The sequence below is a fragment of the Nycticebus coucang genome, chromosome 5 (assembly GCF_027406575.1).
Source record: "Nycticebus coucang isolate mNycCou1 chromosome 5, mNycCou1.pri, whole genome shotgun sequence".
NCBI classification, from domain to species: domain Eukaryota; kingdom Metazoa; phylum Chordata; class Mammalia; order Primates; family Lorisidae; genus Nycticebus; species Nycticebus coucang.
The window spans coordinates 127,546,350-127,567,843 of NC_069784.1; the positions used below are offsets into that span (position 1 = coordinate 127,546,350).

The 21,494-nt window shown below is 35.5% G+C and overlaps 1 protein-coding gene across 8 annotated transcripts in view; it reads left to right on the top strand.

Moving 5' to 3' along the window:
• Positions 1 to 21,494, top strand: part of ESR1 (estrogen receptor 1) — a 395,652-nt gene that overhangs the window by 212,387 nt on the left and 161,771 nt on the right. For all 8 annotated transcript variants that reach the window (XM_053592428.1, XM_053592426.1, XM_053592424.1 and 5 more), the window contains one exon: positions 90 to 206. In XM_053592428.1, coding sequence (XP_053448403.1) covers positions 90 to 206 — 117 coding nt within the window. The remainder of the gene's footprint in view (positions 1 to 89; positions 207 to 21,494) is intronic.

Here is a 21,494-nt window from a genome sequence, read left to right on the forward strand (position 1 = left end):
GAAAACATCCTCCAAATGGTTCCTCTGTAGACACTGATGGCTAAGTTTCCTGGAATCATGTTAATTCTGTCCTCTCTTGCTTTTAATAGGACATAATGACTACATGTGTCCGGCTACCAACCAGTGCACCATTGATAAAAACAGGCGGAAGAGCTGCCAGGCCTGTCGGCTGCGCAAATGCTACGAAGTGGGGATGATGAAAGGGGGTAGGTACAGCTCACACGAGGACCTTGGGATGGCCTTGGCCACTGCCCAGTGCTGGCTATTTCCTCTTGCATAACAACCGTGAGAATTTAGTGTTTTCTCTGCCAATTAAACGTTTTTCCTATTCTTATTTTTCTTTGCAAGAAAAGTATTCTCATAATACAATTTTGTTTAAGAAATAAAAGTAGCCGGAACTGTAAATTCTAATGTGCCATTTTGTGTTTTAGATTTGTAACGTAAATAATTATGTTTTAAATCAAAGGTGTGTGGGAGGTGGTGGTGGAAGGAAAGAAAGGCAGCTCAGGGAATTATTCGCGAAATATTTTTCAGTTACTGTTCTGTTGCAAACGCTAGAAAATGGTTTCTGAGGATAAGCTTTCCCCAAACTGACACCTGCAAATGCAAAAGCTAAATAGCTGATTTATGACCTTCTCATCTCTTGCCATTTCTTGGGGAAGTGAATTTCAATCAAAAGGCAGTTTTCTCCTGTGGAAGCTGAGTCAACCAAATGCTTTCCTACCCTTAGTGTCTGGTGTGGTGCAGGGAGCTCTAACAAATCCCAAAGCAGGTGCAGGATTTGTGCCCTGGGCTTGTGTCTTTGTGGCTCTGTGTGTGTGTGTATGGTTTTCTGTCTTTTCATGTATCAAATAGTTTAGTTTAGTTTTTTTTTTTTTATCAAGAAATGTAGAGTCTAGTTCTAGTTCTGGGGGTATTAGGAGCTCCTGAATGTGGTTTCCTGATTGAGCTACTTGTATTCTTGGGAATCTCTTCTGAGGAACGTTGCTTCCAGTCTTAGATAGCTTTCAACACAGTGGGAGAGAAAACATAGGAAATGTACAATGAAACAAACTGTTTCAGGATGATTCGGAGGGAGGAAAGGGCCAAAATGTGCTGTCTGTGGAGTATAGTGGGGAAGTGTTTTCTGAAGGAAGCAAGGCTTGAGTAAATTAAGGAGAACAGAGTTTCAGAGGAAAAGAATAGTGATTTTTACAAATAGAGGGCAGCTCACCTCACCTTTAACTCATTAATACTTGGACAAAGGAGGAAGGGGAAGAAAGATGAGGGATGGAGATCTGGAAGAAGGCATGCTTGGTTGTTAAAAAGATCACAGTGAAACTGGTGACCTCGGTTTTGTGGTCACCAATCAGTCCTCCAGGTTGGGATTTTAAATACACCATTTGGGATAAATTCTCTTGTTGAATAGATGAAATGTTGAATTTACACATTGTGTGAGCTATGGCTATCACTATATGTCTTGAACATCCGAAAATGCAGCTTTAATTCAAAGGATAATTAATTCTAAGACTTTAACAGCTACATTCAGAAAATGACATTTTGAGTCATAAATGGATTAAATATTTAAGGAATTCATCTTTCTTTGTACTGCTGGAGAATTAGTCAGGCTTAATTAAATTCACAAGAAGCTTCTTAAGGTAACTTGATAAGTGACAGGAATATAACAGCTTTGAAACAACAACTTAATTTGAAACAGTAGAGTCCACGTTTAATATTTTTCTTTGGCGATTAGAGGTACATTAAGCACAGGCTCTTATATTCTCTGTTAAAGCTGAAATAAGCACCTGTGAATATGTTCAAAACAGTTTTTAAAAAAAAAAATTCAAGAATGCCCATATATTGATCCCACTAAATAAAAGCAAATTGTTTTTTTTTTCAATGAATATCCAGATAAAGTTTGGCTGCATTAATATAAATTATGCATACTCATTTTTAATCTAACAAAATTTTTAATATGCAAAGGCCTGATAAAAATCTCTCCACGATTTTCAAATAAGAATTCAGATAGGGCGGCGCCTGTGGCTCAAAGGGGTAGAGCGCCGGTCCCATATGCCGAAGGTGGCGGGTTCAAACCCAGCCCCGGCCAAAAAAAAAAAAAGAATTCAGATAATTTGACTGCACATACATGTACTTGTGTGCGTTTGTGACTGTAGAATAGATATCTGTGTTAGTTTTCTGGGGTTACGGTAATGAAATACCACAGACTAGGTGACATAAGCAACAGAAATTACTTTTCTCATAGTCTGGAAGCCCCAGGTTGAGGTGTTAGCAGGTTTGTTTGCATTGAGGCCTCCCTTCTTGGCTTGTAGATGGCAGCCTTCTGTCTGTCCCCTCACTTGGCCTTTTCTCTGTGTACACACATCTCTGGTGTCTCTTCCTCCTCCAGTCCTATTGGATCAAGACCTCACCTTTATGACCTCATTTAATCTTAATTACCTCTTTAAAAACCCTGCCTCCAAATACAGTCTTACTCTGAGGTCCTGGGAGTAAGGGTTTCTACATAACAATTTGGGGGGTACGAAATTCCATTCGTAATGATATCCCATAGAGATTATTCAGTGATCATTCACTATTTTTCTGCATATAATGAAAACATGTTTTTCTGGGAGTTTATATATGGGCATAAGTTCTAAGCCAAGCTTTAAATTCATGAAATTGTAGCCTGTGAGAACATTTCATTTTAATTACATATATAGAGTGCTTACTGTAAAGCAATATAATTTATAAGTATTTTCTACGACATAGGATACCACATGTAGCCTCAGGGTACTTTGTATAACTACTCCTTGAAAATCCCACTGAATAAAGACTTAATTTACAACTGGAAGTCCAGTTATAACTAATTATAAACTTTGTAGCTGTGACTGAATAAATTTTTACAACATTTTCCAAGAGGTTTCACAGCAATCCAGTTTCTTACCCAGGCTAGTTACCGATTAAGATTAGATGCGTCACTGCATCTCTACGTAGAAATAGAAGTTAGGTTTCAGGTAGAAAATAACTACATACTCCCTACTTTCATAGCAAGGCTGAACAAATTTACTGAAGGTGTATTCGAAAGATGTAAAAGAGTGCATGATTTATTTAAATGAAATAACAATCTTAATCTGTTGTAATGCCTACTGCTCCTGAAAATTCCAACATCATTATTAGATTTGGTTGTAAACCTTGGGAGTTCAACACAGTGCAGGATTTAAGATGTGCTTTAGAAGCTGTGCTTTTCCATTTTAATGCATGATCTCTGTGCCGAGATTGCTTTTTCTCTTCACCCATCTCCTTCCCCTACAACCTAAGATTGGAGATCCTATGTCTGTACTTCAGGAAAGCCTTCCCTATTCTCTCACAGTTTTAGAGGCTAGAAGTTCAAGATCAAGGTGTTAGAAAATTCACATCTGAGCTTTCCTAGCAAACAACTTTTCTATGTCTCTTCACTACTATTAGTTTGTTCAATATTCCTTTTTCTATAGTCCATAAACTCCACGACGGCAGGGGCTCTTTCTGTTCAGTGATCTCACACTAAACAAGTCACAAAGCAGGTGTTCAAGAATTTTTTTCATGAATTAATGAATTTATTCCATTCACTTAAATAGTTATTTCTTTAGGACTTCTTAAATGTGAGCCATTGTAAATCAAGCAATCATGGATAATACCCTAGTCCCTTCCATTAATGTCCTCACAGGACAAAGAGAACATTTGTACGTGAAGTGGCAAATAAAAATTCAGAGACAGGTTGGCACTGTCTAGGTTGGAAGATGACTCAAATAATGAAAAATCAGATTGGAAGTCCAGAGCTTTAAGCAACCACTCCTGGGTTTAGTTCAACCCACGATATTACTCAGACCATCTGACTTCCAAGATAGATGTTGTTACCCCACAATGTGGCATTTTAGCTTAATTTGTTGGAAAGAGGAAAAATTTCGAAGTCAAACCTTTGGTTCAAATGCTGGCTCCTCAGACTTGCTGAGCAACCTCATTAAAGTCACTTTTATGAGCGTCACTATTCTCAGATATCAAAGGGAGATAAATAATTTCTACTCAACCAGTTTGTCATGAAAACCACAAATCATAACATTATGAAAATACTTTACAAATTTAAAGTAACACACAATGGTTAGCTGTTACATATTTTTCTGCCTCAACAATAATGCCTGTTTTAGTTAAAAACTTCATCGTGTCTGAGTGCTGTCTCTTTTTGGGGGACAAATGTGAATGACAATTTTATCACCTCTGATAGAATAAATATGTAATTCCTTTGTGGCAAATAAAAACCTGGCTCTGGCACACAGGTTTTCTTTTTTTCCCCCCATATCTGATTTCTTTCGGATCTCATATGCTGGATGCAGCTGTATGATGAGTGAGATTTGTTGTTTATCATTTTAAAATGTCAGAGATTAGTGTATGGTGCCCCATGATCGCATTAATGTACACAGCTATGATTTAATAATAATAATAAAAAAAGAAAACTCACTCTTTGGTCCCCTCCGCATTTGCTGCTAATGAAGACCTTAGGGCAGGTAACCAGATGGCCGTGGATAGCCTCTCTTGCTTCCTTTCCTTCCTGGGGTCAAATACGCCTGTGAACCTTAAGCCCAGTTAAAGCCCAGTTATGCATCTGTAAACAAGGGATGGGGGAAAGGAAAAGAATGTCAGTTTCCCCCATCTGGTATATAAAATCAATATTTTAATATTTTTTAGATTTGACACAGGGAGCCCAAAATTCTGGTCATGGCATAACATTGGCCTCTTTTTTTTTCCTCTATTAAATCATGACTGTACATTACTGCATTTATGGGGGACAATGTGCTGAATTGATAAACAATGTGGAATGCTTACATTGAACTGATTAACGTAACCATCATCTCGCTTGCTTACAATAATTGTTTTTTACTGTGATAATGAAAATATTCTTTTTTTATTAATTTTAAATCACAGCTGTGTACATTAATGTGATTATGGGGTTGTAGGAAGGTTTGCTTACGTTAAATTTAAATTTAATGTCTAATTTCAATGTAGACATTTATGCTCTAAAAAATAAATAAATAAAATGTCAGAGATTTACACGAAATTGTGGAAGTTCTTCCCTCATGATAGATGCTGAGGCATGCTAGTAGCAAGGTTTTTCATTTTGCAGATGAAGAAATTGGCATATGGAAATTAAGTGATGTGCAGAACTGTTGCACTGCCCATCCCGGTCACGTTTCCGAGAGATGCATTAAGAAGACATTTGAGATGAAGTAGTACTGGTCAACTAGTCTTTATTTATTTTGATGATAGTGTTGTAGTGTAATTTTTAGAAACATTCCAAGATAATTAATATATCACAAAAACGTTAGAACTTTAAAGTAAGAAAATCATATACTACAAATACAAATAAGGAAATATACATGTCTGTCCAGAATAACTTAGAAGTCCAAGGAAGAATTGGAAAATAACACATTTCCCTGCAGTTCAAGTTTAATATTTACCACCCTGAGGTAATTTGTTTGTTTTTTGTTTGTTGATGGGATGAACTCCCAACTTAGGGCTTGGGATCGGAATTTCCTTTAAGCCTATATTGACTTTTATCAAAACTAAACAACCAATTAATAATGTTAATGATGGTGGAACCGAATCAGAAAAAAAAAGGTAAATGTGAATTTCTTTCTTCGAATTGCTCAATAATTGCAGAAGAATTGTAGCTGCACGTGAATCTAAGTTTTTTCAGCAAGCAAAAACAAACAAACAAACAAAAAACAACCCTCCCAAAACATATGGGGTGTTCATGTTTGGGGATTTTATTTAAGAAAAATATCAAAGAAAACCTGATTACTATTTACCAAAAAGACTCTAGTTGTTTTAAGCGGCAACTTACATATTTATGATATTCAAATCTTTTTCTTTTATTAGGTCATGTCATAGATACTTAATTTATTCAGAACTTTCCTCCTAGTATCATCTTTCATTTGAAAACAAACATACCGAATTGAATAATTGAATCATAAGTGGACCTTAAAGATTAATGAATCCAAAGTTTTCAACATTTTAAAGCAATCAGACTCTTTTTCCCAAGTAGGAACAAATAGTCTATGAAACACATAAAAGATGATTTGGCATAGTCTCCATTCACTCAATATATTGATAAATGTATTGATCTCTCTCAATATATTGATCATGAGAAATTTTGGAACCCTAAGGCTCCTAAGAACACAAATCATTGATCTAATCTAGCAACTTTATCTTCTAGATAAAAAAAATCCATGGCGCACAGAAAGATTTAAGTGACTTAGCAAAGTCTTTGAACTACTGGGGAGATGAATTGAGCCTGGATCCTTGATTCTAGACTCAGAGTTCATTTTTCTTCCAGGATGTCTCTTTACTATACCACTCCATGCTACCACTCATATATAATATGAAAAATAATTGATAAAAGTATAGGTTGTACATAATTAAGCTAATGGATATGAACAAGTGCAACCTAGTCCAGAGAAAGGAAATCCAGCCTGAAATAAATGCTCTTAATCTTTCTTCCAGATACCATGATGACCCTGACTTCAGTAATCTGAAAATGTGGGGAGCTAAGGGCATTTGGCTTGAGAGGTTCAGAGCAGACGAGTGGGTTACTTTCTATTCGCGTTTCAGTCATGGTGTGAGCAATGATAGTAACAAGGGCATGGACTATGTCAGGACTAGCTCTAGGTTGTAGAGTTTGAAGAAAAGAGCAGGTGAGTAATGACCATATTGGAGTCAGAAAATATGATCAGTGAGAAACCAAGATATAGGGATCTTAGTCATGAAATTCCAAGAAGAAAGGAAATTTTCATGCCCATTAGTTTAGCCTGGGTAAAAAAAGTCAGGTGACGAATGAGATTTTATCCCCCAGTTGCCTAATAGGGATAAAGGAGGGTCAGCCGCCACGAAGGTCAGGCCAGTTGGGTGAAGCCTGATGGTAGGCAGCAGAACGCACTGTGAGGACTGTGCTCCCTTCAGATCTCTTAACATAAGTTTTTCAATTTTGCAAATTTGGCAGAGGGTATAATGGGATCAGCTTGATTCAAAGATTGGTACCCTACTGACCACACTACCAAAACTGCTTTTGTCAGGGGCACCAACAAATAATCACCATATTGCTAAAGCCAGCTGTCAATTCTCACTTTCATCTTCTTGAACAATTAGCATTTGACACATGACATAATTCTCTCCTCCTTAATGCACTTTCTTTACTTGGCTTCCAGGACAATACACTCTTAATTTTCCCCCCAACCTAGGTCTTCGCATGTTCTCCTATTTTCTTAACCTCTTAATGTTGGAGGGGCCCAGGATTTAGTGCAGAAATTTATTTTCTGTCTTACAGTATTGGGTGATATCATCTAGTCCTGTGGCTTTAAATACCATTTATACTTGTATGCTGATGATTCCCAAATTCGTTCTTCCAACCTAACACCTCCCTCCCCAAGTCACTGATGTGTATGTCCAACCACACAGGTGTCTTCTTCACTTGGGTGTCTTAAACAATTAAAACACTTCAAAATCAATTTGTTCAAACCTGAATTTGTGATCTTTTCCCTCAACGAGGCTTTATCTGCAATCTTGTCCATCTCAGATAATAACTTCCTATTTCAAATTGTTTACACCAAAAAATTTGACCCTTCTCTTTCTCTCACCTCCAGGAAGTTATTAGTCTCTCTACCTTTGAGTATTTTCAGAATCTGACCATCGTTTTTTTTTGTTTTTTTTTTGTGGTTTTTGGCCGGGGCTGGGTTTGAAACCGCCACCTCCGGCATATGGGACCAGCGCCCTACTCCTTGAGCCACAGGTGCTGCCCAGAATCTGACCATCTTATTGGTCAGATTAATGCCATCTTTATTGTTGTCTTTTTATATTTATTATTTTTCATATTTATTTGTTTTTTTATTAAATCATAAACACATAGATCATATATACAGGAATGCATTTATGGGGTACAATGTGCTGATTTTATATAGAATTAGAAATGCTTACATCACACTTGTTAATATATACCTCATCTTGTTTGCTTAATTATTGTTTTAAGACATTTATGCTCTATACTTAATAGATCCGACTTGTACCCTTGCATTATGCACCATAGTGTGATCCCACCATTCACCCTCCCTAAATCTGACCTCCCCTCTTCCCTTCTGACCCCCTCCTCCCGCCTTTATCCTGGGCCACAGTTGTGATCTATTCTTCATATGAAAGTGTGAGTGATTGTAAATTGGTTTCATAATAGTACTTAGTACATTGTATATTTTTTCTTTCATTCTTGAGAACTTTACGAAGTAGGATATGTTCCAACTCCATCCATGTAAACGTAAAAGAGGTAAAGTCTCCATCTTTTCTTAAGGCTGCATAATATTCCATGGTATACATATACCTCAATTTCTTAATCCATTCATGGGTCGATGGGCACTTGGGCTTCTTCCATGACTTGCCTATTATGAATTGAGCTGTAATGATCAATCTGGTGCAAATATCTTTGTTATAAAGTGATTTTTGGTCTTTTGTATATACATCTAGTGGAGGAATTGCAGGATCAAACGGCAAGTCTACTTTTAGATCCCTGAGTATTTGCCACACTTCTTTCTAAATGGGATGTATGAACTTGCACTCCCACCAGCAGTGCAGAAGTGTTCCCTTTTCTCCATATCCATGCCAACATCTGTAGTTTTGGGATTTTGTTATGCGAGCCACTTTTATTGGAGTTAGACGATTATCTCAAAGTGGTTTTGATTTGCCTTTCTCTGATAATTAAAGATGATGAGCATTTTTTCATGTGTCTGTAGGCCATGCACCTATCTTCTTCAGAGAAGCTTCATTTCAAGTCCCTTGCCCACAATGAAATTGGATTACTTGTTTTTTTCTTGTTAATAAGTTTGAGTTCTCTGTGAATTCTGGTTACCAAACCTTTGTCAGAAGCATAACCTGCAAATATCCTCTCCATTCTGAGAGCTGTCTGCTTGCTTTACTTACTGTGTTCTTGGCTGTGCAGAAGCTTTTTAGTTTGATCAGATCCCAGTAATGTATTTCAGTTGCCTGGAGTGGTGGGGGGAGGGGTCCTCCTCATAAAGTATTCTTTCAGGCCAATTTCTTCAAGTGTTTCTCCTGCACTCTTTCCAAGAATGTCTTAAGTTTAAATCTTTTATCCAGTGAGAGTCAATTTTTGTTAATGGTGAAAGATGTGGGTCCAGTTTCAGTCTTCTACAAGTTGCCAGCCAATTCTCCTAGCACCATTTGTTAAATAGGGAATCTTTCTCCCAATTTGTATTTTTGATGAGCTTATCAAAGATTGAATGATGATAAGTGTTTGGGTTCATCTTTTGGTTCTCAATTCTGTTCCCTACATCTACCTCTCTATTTTTGTGCTAATACCTTTCTGTTTGGATCACTATAAATTTATAGTATAGTTTGACATCTGGTAGTGTGATTCCTCCTGATTTGTTTTTATTTCTGAGTGATGTCTTGGCTATTTGAGGGTTTTTTCTGGTTCCATATAAAATGAAGTACTACTTTTTCCAGATCTTTATAGTATGACAATGGTGCTTTGATAGGGATTGCATTAAATTTGTAAATTGCTTTGGGTTATGTGGACATTTTAACAATGTTGATTCTTCCCAGCCATGAGCCTGGTATGTTTTTCCATTTGTTAACATCTTCAGTTCTTTCTTTTCTGAGTTTCTTATTCCCTTTATAGAGATCTTTCATGTCCTTCTCTAGGTAAATTCCCTAGCATCGTTTATGGAGGAGATTGTCCTTTCTCCATTGGGTGTTCTTGGCACCTTTGTCAAAAATTAATTGACTGTAAATGCTGTGGATTTACAATGGATTTATTTCTGGATTCTCTGTTCTGTTCCATTGGTCAATGCATCTGTTCATATGCCAATACCATGATGTTTTGATTACTATGCGTTTGTAGTACATTTTGAAGTCAGGTAATGTGATGCTTCCAGATTTGATCTTTTTGCTCAACTTTGCTTTGGCTATTTAGGGACTTCTGTGTGGTTCTATACAAGTTTTAGAATTATTTTTTTTCTATTTCTATTTCTTTTACTTCCTTGGATAAACTTATTCTTGAGTATTTTGTTTTTTGTAACTATTGAACTATTGTAAATGGCATTATTTTCTTGATGGGGGCAGTTGTTGGAATATAGAAACACTATTAATTTTTATATAGTGATTTAGTAACTTTACTGAATTTGTCTATTAATTCTAATATAGTTTTGGTGGAGTCTCCAGGGTTTTCTATATGTAAGATTATGTCATCAGCAAACAGGGACAATTTAACTTTTTTTCCTAATTTGCATGCCTTTATTTCTTTCTTGCATAATTTCTCTGGCTAGGACTTCCAATACTGTGTTTTGTTTTGTTCAAAATATTAAGGGGGTAAAAATGTTTTTGGTTACATGCATTTTTTTTTTTTTGTAATGCCTGAGTCATGGCTATAAGTGTGTCCCTCACCCAAATAGTGTGCATTGTACCTGTTAGGTGGGTTTTCTATCTTCACTTCTTCCCCCTCTACTCTGCTTGATTTCCACTGAATTTTACTTCCCTCTGTGCACATATGTGTTCATTGGTTAGTTACAATTTAATAACGAGTACATGTGGTATTTGTTGTTTTATTCTTTAAATACTTTAATTAGGACAGTTGTCTCTGGTTATATCCAAATTGTTGCAAAAGGCATTGATTCATCCTTTTCTTATGGCTGAATAGTACTCCATGGTATACCTATACTATATTTTATGAATCTACATGAACTGATGGACACTGGGTGGATTCCACATCTTTGCAATTGTGAATTATGCTGCAATAAACATTCAAGTGCAGGTGTCTTTTTGATAAAAGAACATTTTTTCCCTTTGGGTAGATACTATGTTGAACAGATGTGGTGATAGTGGACATCCTTCTCTTATTCCTGATCTTAGCGGAAGGGCTTTGAACTTTTCACCATTGATTATGATGTTAGCTGTAGCTTTCTCATGTATGGCTTCTACTGTCTTGATGTACACATACATTCATTCTATACCTGATTTGTTGAGAGTTTCATAATGAAAAGTTGTTGAATTTTGTCAAATTCATTCTTTGCATCTATTGACATGATCATATATTTTTTCCCTCTTCATTCTGTTAATGTGGTATATCATAATTTATGGATTCTCATATGTTCAGGCCTCTTTGCATCCTGGATAAATCTATTGAAATCAGTTTTGCTAGTATTCCATTGAGGATTTTTGCATCTATATTCATCAGGAATACATTTAATTTTCTTTACTTGTCATGTACTTCTTTGTCTTTGTTATGAGGGTAACAATGACCTTGTAAAGTGAATTTGGAAATATTCCTTCTTCCTCAAATTTTTGGAAGAGTTTGTGAAGTGTTATGATATTTCTTTAAATGTTTCATAGAATTTAGGAGCAAAGCCATCAGTTCCTAGGCCTTTCTTTGATGGTGCACTTTATTACAGATTCATTCTCCTTACTAGTTATTGGTCAGTTCAGATTTTCTATTTCTACGTGACTTAATCTTGGTAGGTGATACACATTTAGGAATTTACCCTTTTTTCCCCTGGGTTATCAAAATTGTTGGGATATAATTGTTCATAGTAGTCTCTTAAGATTGTATTTCTGTGGTGATAGTTTTTATGTTTCCTTTTTCATTTCTGATTTCATTTATTTGGGTCTTCTCTGTTTTTCTTATAATTGATCTGAGTATAAGTTTGTCAATTTTGTTTTATCTTTTCAAAAAAAACCAACTCTTCATTTTATTCATCTTTTGTATAGTTTTACTAGTCTCTATTTCATTTATTTTTGTTACAGTCTTTATTATTTCTTTCTCTCCATTAACCTAAGGCTGTATCTTTCTTCTGCTAGTTACCTGGAGTGTATCATTAGATTGTTTGAGTTATTTCTTTCTTCTTTTTTCTTTTGATGTAGTTGTTTATTGTTATAAATTTCCCTCTTAGAACTGCCTTTGCTGCATCCCACAAGTTTCGCTGTGTCATGTGTCCATTTTCATTTGTCTCAAGAAATTTTTAATTTTCTGTTTTATTTCCTCTTTGAACCATTGGTTGTTTAACAGTATGTTGTTTAATTTTTGTCTATTTATGAATTTTCCCAAATTTCTCCTGTTATTGATTTATAGTTTAATATGATCATGGTTGGAAAAGATATTTGATATGATTTAAATCTTCATAAATTTGGTAGGACTTATTTTGTAGACTAACATATGATCTATTCTCCAGGATAGATCATATGATCCCTTGAGAAGGGTATGTATTCTGCTGCTACTAGATGGGTCTGTTAAATTCATTTATGCTAAAGTATAGTTTAAGTTCAAGTTTTCCTTATTATCTGCCTGAATAATCTGTCCATTGATGAAAGTGGAATATTTAAGTGCCCTGGTATTATTGTATTACAGTTCGTGTCTCCCTTCAGATGTATTAGTATTTGCTCTATACATTTAGGTACTCTGATGTTGGGTACATATATATCTATAATTGTTATACCCTCTTGATGAGTTGACCTTTTAATCATTTGGCCTTCTTTGTCTCATTTTACAAGTTTTGACTTAAAGTCTATTTTATGTGTTATAAATTTAGCTACTACTGTTGTCTTTTGGTTTCTATTACATGGAATATCTTTTTCCATCCCTCACCTATAGTCTATGTCCTTAAATGTGTAGTGAGATTCTTCTAGGGAATAAATACTTGGGTCTTATTTTTTTCTTCATCTGTTCAGCTACTCTGTAAATTTTTATTGGAGAATTTGACCTATTTACATTCAAGGTACTTATTTATAAAGAAAAACTTAACTACTGCTATTTTGTGAATTCTTTTCTTGTTGTTTTCCATATCTTTTGCTCCTTTCTTCTCTTTCTATCTTCCATAGTGATTAGGTGATTTTCTTTAGTGGTATACTTTGAATCCTTACTTTTTTGTCTTCTGTGTATCTGCTGTAGTGTTTTGCTTTGTGGTTACCATAAGGCTTACATGAACTTCCCATAGTAGGTAATTTTTAAAAGGTAACAACTTAACTTTGATTAATATTTTTCATACTCAAGTAAATTGATTGCTTATTTAAAGGTGACATTGGTTCTTCTAGGAAGGAAAAAAGTGGAATCCTTATCTACAAGATAGGCCATGCCTCACCTTGAATGTTAGAAGAAATGTTGGCAGTGACTCAAGGCCAGGCAAAAATTTCAGATAGGGTCTCTCTTTTACCTATAATTTGCTTTTAGCAAGAGTAAAGTGATTCTTGATATGATGTAAAGACTATTTTATGTAGATGGAAACTAGAAAACACAGAACTTTAGAGTCAGTAATTGTATGAATTAATTGCTACTTTTAAATTCCATAAGCTCAAGACCACAGGAGTTTCCATATGCTTACTTCTATTTCAATGGTTGGAAAGAATTAAAGACCAGAGTCTACTACCACCTCTTTGTTTTTCAGCTCATTGTTCTTGTCCAAGTCACATAGCTAGTTAACTGCTCAGGCAAGAAACCAAGTCTCCTGACTCATGGTTTAGTGCTCCTTTTATTGGGCTATACTGCCTTGCTGACCTTTCAGTGACATAGGACATCATGAAAGATAGACACATGCATAAGTAAGAGGTCAGTGTCTCATAGACCAAAATTACAACTTAGGAAAAATAACTGTGGACACAGGATACTACAATTCTTCAACAAAAAGGAAAGAAACAAATTTGGATTAGCTGCACAGAAGAAATATCAAAATGAATTTATATTCAGGGCATTATGGATATTTTCAAAAGACTTACTTAATTACTTAATATTATTTAATATTTAATGTAATTTTAAAAGGTCATTTCACCTTCAAGCCAAAGGTTTTCACTATTTTCAGGTAATTTTAATTTTGATTATAAAGCTTGTATTTTTTTTTTTAAAGTGTTTTAACTACCCTGCTATATAGACACATCATTTCATCAACTAGGAGTCTTGGCTAAGGGTCCAGCCTGGCTCTTTACCTGCTACCTAGGGACTTTGAGAAGATGACTTAAATTTTTGCCATTCAGTTGTCACTTCTGAAGAATGTAGGCATAGGACTCTGTAGTCTCTAAACTTCTCTGAAGAAGACAGGTGCACCGCCTACAGACATATGAAAAAATGCTCATCATCTTTAATCATCAGAGAAATGCAAATCAAAACTACTTTGAGATATCATCTAACTCTAGTAAGATTAGCCCATATCACAAAATCCCAAGACCAGAGATGCTGGCGTGGATGTGGAGAAAAGGGAACACTTCTACACTGCTGGTGGGAATGCAAATTAATACATTCCTTTTGGAAAGATGTTTGGAGAACACTTAGAGATCTAAAAATAGATCTGCCATTCAATCCTATAATTCTTCTACTAGGTATATACCCAGAAGACCAAAAATCACATCATAACAAAGATATTTGTACCAGAATGTTTATGACAGCCCAATTCATAATTGCTAAGTTATGGAAAAAGCCCAAGTGCCCATCGATCCACGAATGGATTAATAAATTGTGGTATATGTACACCGTGGAATATTATGCAGCCTTAAAGAAAGATGGAGACTTTACCTCTTTCATGTTTACATGGATGGAGCTGGAACATATTCTTCTTAGTAAAGTATCTCAAGAATAGAAGAAAAAGTATCCAATGTACTCAGCCCTACCATGAAAAACTAATTTATGGCTTTCACATGAAAGCTATAACCCAGTTAATAACCTAAGAATAGAGGGAAGGGGAAAAGGGAGGGGAGAGCAGGGGAGGATGGGCGGAGGGAGGGTGATTGGTGGGATTACACCTACGTGCATCTTACAAGGGTACATGTGAAACTTAGTAAATGTAGAATATAAATGTCTTAACACAATAACTAAGAAATTGCCAGGAAGTCTATGTTAACCAGTGTGATGAAAATGTGTCAAATGGTCTATAAAACCAGTGTATGGTGCCCCATGATTGCATTAATGTACACAGCTATGATTTAATAATAATAAAAAAAGGAAAGGGTCATAAAAAGAGAAGAAATAGTTTAAGTAAAATAGTAATTTTTTTTAAAAAATAAAGTATCTTTCATTTAAATTTTACCTTTTAAGATCTAAATTCAGATTAATAATGGAAAGGTTAGAATCTAAAGCCAAAGGTAGCATAAACAAGTTTCTGTACATGAACAACCTTAGCAACTATTGTATTTACATTTTGAGCTAATTTTAGCAGAATTACTAGCAACTGGAAAAACCTGTTGGAATGGACAAAGTTATTCTGTCCATTCATTAGCATGGAAAATGAATCTTATCTGAATGGGGAGTGTCTCAAGAATTAGTTCATGTTGTCATCCTAGAGAAATGAGTAGATAGCCATAATATTGTTACAAACGACTTAGCCACAAAAAATGAAGAATTCAAGAACAAAGTTTGTGGAGATAGGACTTTGAAAAGATAATTAAGTTTTCTTTTTTGTTATTAGACATGTAAGGGTCATGATTTGAGTCCCAAGAGCTGATGAAACTTTCTAGTTTCTGCTATTTGGAAAAAGAAAGGAAGAGGCTAAAAAACAAGTGCATTTTGGTACATTCCTGATTAAATATCACATAGGCAAGTCTGGGGATGTTTGCTTGAAAGCTTATCCAGTAGGTATAAACCAACATACTTAAGGTCAGACTTGGAAATTACAGAAATACATGACAGTCTTATTTGGGATCCTGAGGTAAAGAGTGAAGAGCATCATCTCAGGGAAATATTCTGGTCACACCTGGAGCCAGCAGGTGGTTATTTGGTGTTTGACTGAGCAAACAATAATTAGAAACATATGGAATTATATGTAGGCATATTGTCTTTAAAAGCTTGTTTTAAAGATGAATTCTTATTACATTTATTTTATATTTAAATTTTTAGTAGTTTTATTTTGAAGATTTTAGCTAACAGATGCCAAGTCAGAGTCCAGGCTTTTTAGCCTAAATCATTTGTAGAGAACCTTTATTGAGCATCTACTATGTGAAGGTATTGGGGACTTAAGATGCAGCCACTGACTAGACTGAGTGTCCAGGCAACATAAAGTGGAAAGAGGTTATTCACATAGGTGACCAAACCTCCTTCATTTCTTCAACAGCCTAAAAATTCTGCTGTCTCATTTCACCCACCAGGTCTGATCTTGCTCCTAGGGATCAAGCAAGGTCAATATTGTTGGTTCTTTATAGTTGTGGTTTCAATTTCTGGCTAATGTTCTTGGGCGTATGTTGTACTGTCACAGATCTGTCCAAGATCTGTTTCCCTCTCTTTGTGGGTTCCTGCCTCATACAAAGCATATAGGAGTGAAAACACCAGCTACCCACTAAGGCTAAGCTGAGACTCACACACATGAACTGTATATTGATAATCAAAAACTAATGTGTAGATGTGAGGTATTATTTATAGATGATGTAGAATTGTGGTTTCAATCTCCAGCTTTTAGAATCTGACCACCTGGATTCAAATTTTAGCTCCATCTATAGGTATTTGACCTTGAACAAGATACCTGCTCTCACTAGTTCTCAGTTTCTTTATTTGTCAAATGAGAATATTAATAACATCTCCTTAACATGGTTGTATGAGAGTGAATATAAAGATTTTAGTATTGTATTTGGCTTTTAGCAAACCCTCCATAGAAATTTGGTTACAATGAGTAATGAAAAATACTCAATTTTTGCCTCATGTACTTACTATAATCTCTAAGTAAAATGCAGTTCCCCTATACTCTCGACATCATGATTAAACACAAATTAATTATATGTTTGATTTCATTTGAATAGTCAGTGATATATGAAATGTAGTACCTTGCCCTGAGGGACTACTCACTAACCCGGCATGGAAAGGTCTCCACCTTCTGTAGTTGCTCAGGCTCTCTCTCTCACTTTCCTAACAAACCCAAACCCTTGGCTCCAGCAAACAGATCTGTCCATTGACTACAGATTGTGTTTTGTCTCTGTGTGCCTCTACTCAATAGGAAGTTGGTTATAATATCTTTATTTATTAGTGATAAGTTTCCTTGTTTTTTTAAGGCCCCTACTCTTTAACTCATTTAGGACTCCCTAAAAGCATCACCTTTTCCCTCTGAATTCCTATGACATTCTTTCCCTGAGTCAATGACAGGATCAGGTGAGCTGCTGTCAGAGCCCTGTCTTCATGTGACTACTGAGGTCTGTGTCCCCTGCCAGCTTGAGGACAAGTTGGATGCGCTGCTGTGCAGAGAGCAGCTTCTGTCATCTAGCGGCAGCTCTCGGTTCTTGACACCTCCCTGCCTGCCTGCACTCCTTTGGTTTTCATTCATCCTTGGCCCTCTGCCTCACACTCCCATTTCTTTTTTTTTTTTTTTTTATTGTTGGGGATTCATTGAGGGTACAATAAGCCAGGTTACACTGATTGCAATTGGTAGGCAAAGTCCCTCTTGCAATCATGTCTTGCCCCCATAAAGTGTGATACACACTAAGGCCCCACCCCTCTCCCTCCGTCCCTCTTTCTGCTTCCCCCCCATAACCTTAATTGTCATTAATTGTCCTCATATCAAAATTGAGTACATAGGATTCATGCTTCTCCATTCTTGTGATGCTTTACTAAGAATAATGTCTTCCACTTCCATCCAGGTTAATACGAAGGATGTAAAGTCTCCATTTTTTTTAATGGCTGAATAGTATTCCATGGTATACATATACCACAGCTTGTTAATCCATTCCTGGGTTGGTGGGCATTTAGGCTGTTTCCACATTTTGGCGATTGTAAATTGAGCTGCAATAAACAGTCTAGTACAAGTGTCCTTATGATAAAAGGATTTCTTTCCTTCTGGGTAGATGCCCAGTAATGGGATTGCAGGATCAAATGGGAGGTCTAGCTTGAGCGCTTCGAGGTTTCTCCATACTTCCTTCCAGAAAGGTTGTACTAGTTTACAGTCCCACCAGCAGTGTAAAAGTGTTCCCTTCTCACCACATCCACGCCAGCATCTGCAGTTTTGAGATTTTGTGATGTGGGCCATTCTCACTGGAGTTAGATGATATCTCAGGGTTGTTTTGATTTGCATTTCTCTAATATATAGAGATGATGAACATTTTTTCATGTGTTTGTTAGCCATTCGTCTGTCATCTTTAGAGAAGGTTCTATTCATATCTCTTGCCCATTGATATATGGGATTGTTGGCTTTTTTCATGTGGATTAATTTGAGTTCTCTATCCCATTTCTGATCTTTGGCATGACTTCATCTGCACTAGGCATTGATTTTGGACTTCTAGGACATTTATCTGACTGATCATTTCCTTTCATTGCTAAACTTAATTGTGTGCTGACTTTACTGTCACTAAGCCATAGACACTTCAAACACTCAGCTCTTATCCCCATACTGTCTCTAAGTCTCATCCCAGCCTGGCCTCTCAAATGGTGGCCATGCCAGTTAGCCCTGGCCTTTTGATGGTGCTGGCCCCCCCGCCGGCATCTCGCTGATGGCTTAGGACTGCATTTGATGAGCAGTTCTTTTTGGAACACTTAATTGATTGGGATATAAGATTCATCTTCTATATGCCACAGAAAACTGAGTCAATCTAACAACCTAGTATTTTCAAAATAGGCTTAGTGCTTATCTATCCAATTAGATTTTTTAATGTCTAGAGGAGAGATAATCATGTTTTTGTTTAATTCTTGGCACAGCAATATTTTAGTAAATATTTGTTATTGAGAGTTTAAGTGCTAAAGGAAAAGTTTAGGCAAAAAAAGAAGAGATGATTCTTCTTAGTGTTCAGCCCATTTCCTTGGCATAAGTTCATTATTCAGATGAAAAAAGCATGACTGAAGTATTATTATTACAACCATGATATCATAGTTATGTTTCTCTGTCTCTGCCTCTCGTTTCCTCTTTTTTTTTTTTTTTTTTTGGCATAGTGCATAGGCCACTGATTTATTATGTAACTTTAAGAATAAACAGTAATGATGACAAAAACTACAACTATCATAACAAATAAAATTATACATTAAATTAAAGAAAAACAATTTTTAGGGAGTAGAAAAAAGCTATATCTAAAATTAAGTCAAAATAAGTTTTCTTATTAATCTGGATGGACATGGAAGACATTATTCTTAGTAAAGCATCACAAGAATGGAGAAGCATGAATCCTATGTACTCAATTTTGATGTGAGGACAATTAATGACAATTATGGTTATGGGGGGAGGGAAAGCAGAAAGAGGGACGGAGGGAGGGGGGTGGGGCCTTGGTGTGTGTCACATATGCAAGACATGATTGCAAGAGGGACTTTACCTAACAATTGCAATCAGTGTAACCTGGCTTATTGTACCCTCAATGAATCCCCAACAATTAAAAAAAAATAATATCTGATATCACAGGTAAGATGAAAAATATTGTTGGTAGCTGATACTCTTTATAGATACTTGTTTCGAGAAGTTCTAGGTATAATATCTTTACTATTGATAATAATTCCTTTTTTTCTTTAGCTTGTAGTTTATTATTTTGTTTTGTGGGACATTAAAAAATATGCATTTTGTGCTATACCTACAGAGTCTCCCAAAATTATTAGGCACACTTTGACATATTAGGCATAATTTGACATAATTAGTTCTACTATGAATTTTCTAGGTATTCTTTCCTACAGGCAGATAGTAGCCCTGTTTGGGTTTTAATGCATTCACAAATCCTCTCTCTTAATAAATATGGTTTTATTACATGAATGATTAAAATGTGGTAAGCATTTTAATTATTTTTGGAATAACTTGTTAGTTTGCTTCAAGGCTGTAGTTCACCATTTTTCAGTTATGTCTTTCCCCAACTTAAATGTTGTACATATGCAATTGTTTTGCTTGACATGGATGTTGAGATTGTTCAGTACCAAAGAGACGTCTTTTAGAAACGGCGATGGGTCACAGAATTACTTGTCTATGTGTTCTTGTTGTTATTCACCGAGTGCATTTTGCAGTGGAACCCACTGGGATTGGGGGGGGGATACAACAATACCGAGTGACTTCTTTGATTTGAATCCAATGCAAAGAATTAGAGTTGTCTGATATTAGAACAAAAAACTAAGAACAGCAAAAACAAAAAGAAGACAACAAAAGAGCAGATATGTTTCAGAAATATGGAGAATATTTAAAAAATAAAAGTACCCCTGCAGAGAGTATTCAGGAGAAGGCACAGCTGGGGGAGGATGCTGGGTAATGGCCCAGAAATGAAGCAGCCTTGGGAAGGGGTATGAGTGAATATCAAAAAATAAATTAAAAAAAAAAAAACCACCAGAAAAGAAAAAAGAGGTATAAACTGACAAAAGGGAGGTGGTTGGATATTGACGAGCTATGCTTAGACTGTCCTGCACAGCAGAAGAGGGTATGGAATCAGGAAATAAGTACAGATGCAAATAAGGGTTTGGGATAAACCTTGTTTGATTCCAAATTACATAAAGAGCTGGTGATAATTCAGGCAGAACTGGTGTCCTTAACCATAGAAAAAAATAGATTTAATTTTCAGATAATAGGGTCAGGTAAGGAAATAAAATGAGTTTTCTTCTCTGTATTGGGAGCTTATAACTTAGTTATTTAAGGAAAAATAAAGAAATGTAAGAAAAATTTCATGAGCACTAGAAATACAGATTAGAGGAAATATAAATTTCCTATTAGAAAGCAGAAAAATACTGCCTAAAGATGTGAAAATTAACTCACTTGTAACCTTTTAGTGAAAACCTAAATCACTGAATAGGATGCACATCCACACTGAGAAGATTGTTTGAAACAGGTGTAAGATATTTCAAGGGCAAATAGATTAATACAGTCATACGAAGTTCATGCTATAAAGTGAAATAATTAAAACTGGGCATTCCATAGTCTTAAAATTAGAACAGAACCAAGAGATATTTCAAAAACCACCTAGCAAAGAATAAATTCAAATGATCAATTCTATATCCTCCCCTAGAATAATCAGTCAATTCAGGAAACAGAAAATACAAATTTTTGTTAAAATGGAAGACTGTTCTGAAAACAAGATATTAGTTAGGGTTAATTTTGACCTAGTTAAGAAACAGTTTAAAATCCCCAAATGGAAATAAGTTACCATTAAAAATAGTTTGATAGTGAGTTTTGTCTGGAATCCAAAACATTTTTAATATTTAACAAAAATGGACTAAACAAAATGTTAAAAATAATTGCCTAGATTAAAAAAATGATTTTTAAAAAAGACACATATGACAGCTCTAACTTTTTATGTCTACATACTATAGCAACAACATACCAGCAAGAAAAATGCATAGAAACATTAATATATTATTTCTCCGTTGTTCTGTTTTTTAATAGAGTTTTAAACAATTTATCTATTCTGAATCTTTATTTCATGACTGCAACTGTATTAACCTCGTATGTAGCTTGACTTTGCTTTATGGTGTCATCTGTTTCATTAAAAATTTTAATTTTAATTTGTGAAATTTATTATACTCTTTGTTTATACTTTAAGATCTGATTAATAAATCTTTCCTTGCTTACCCACCATAAAATTAT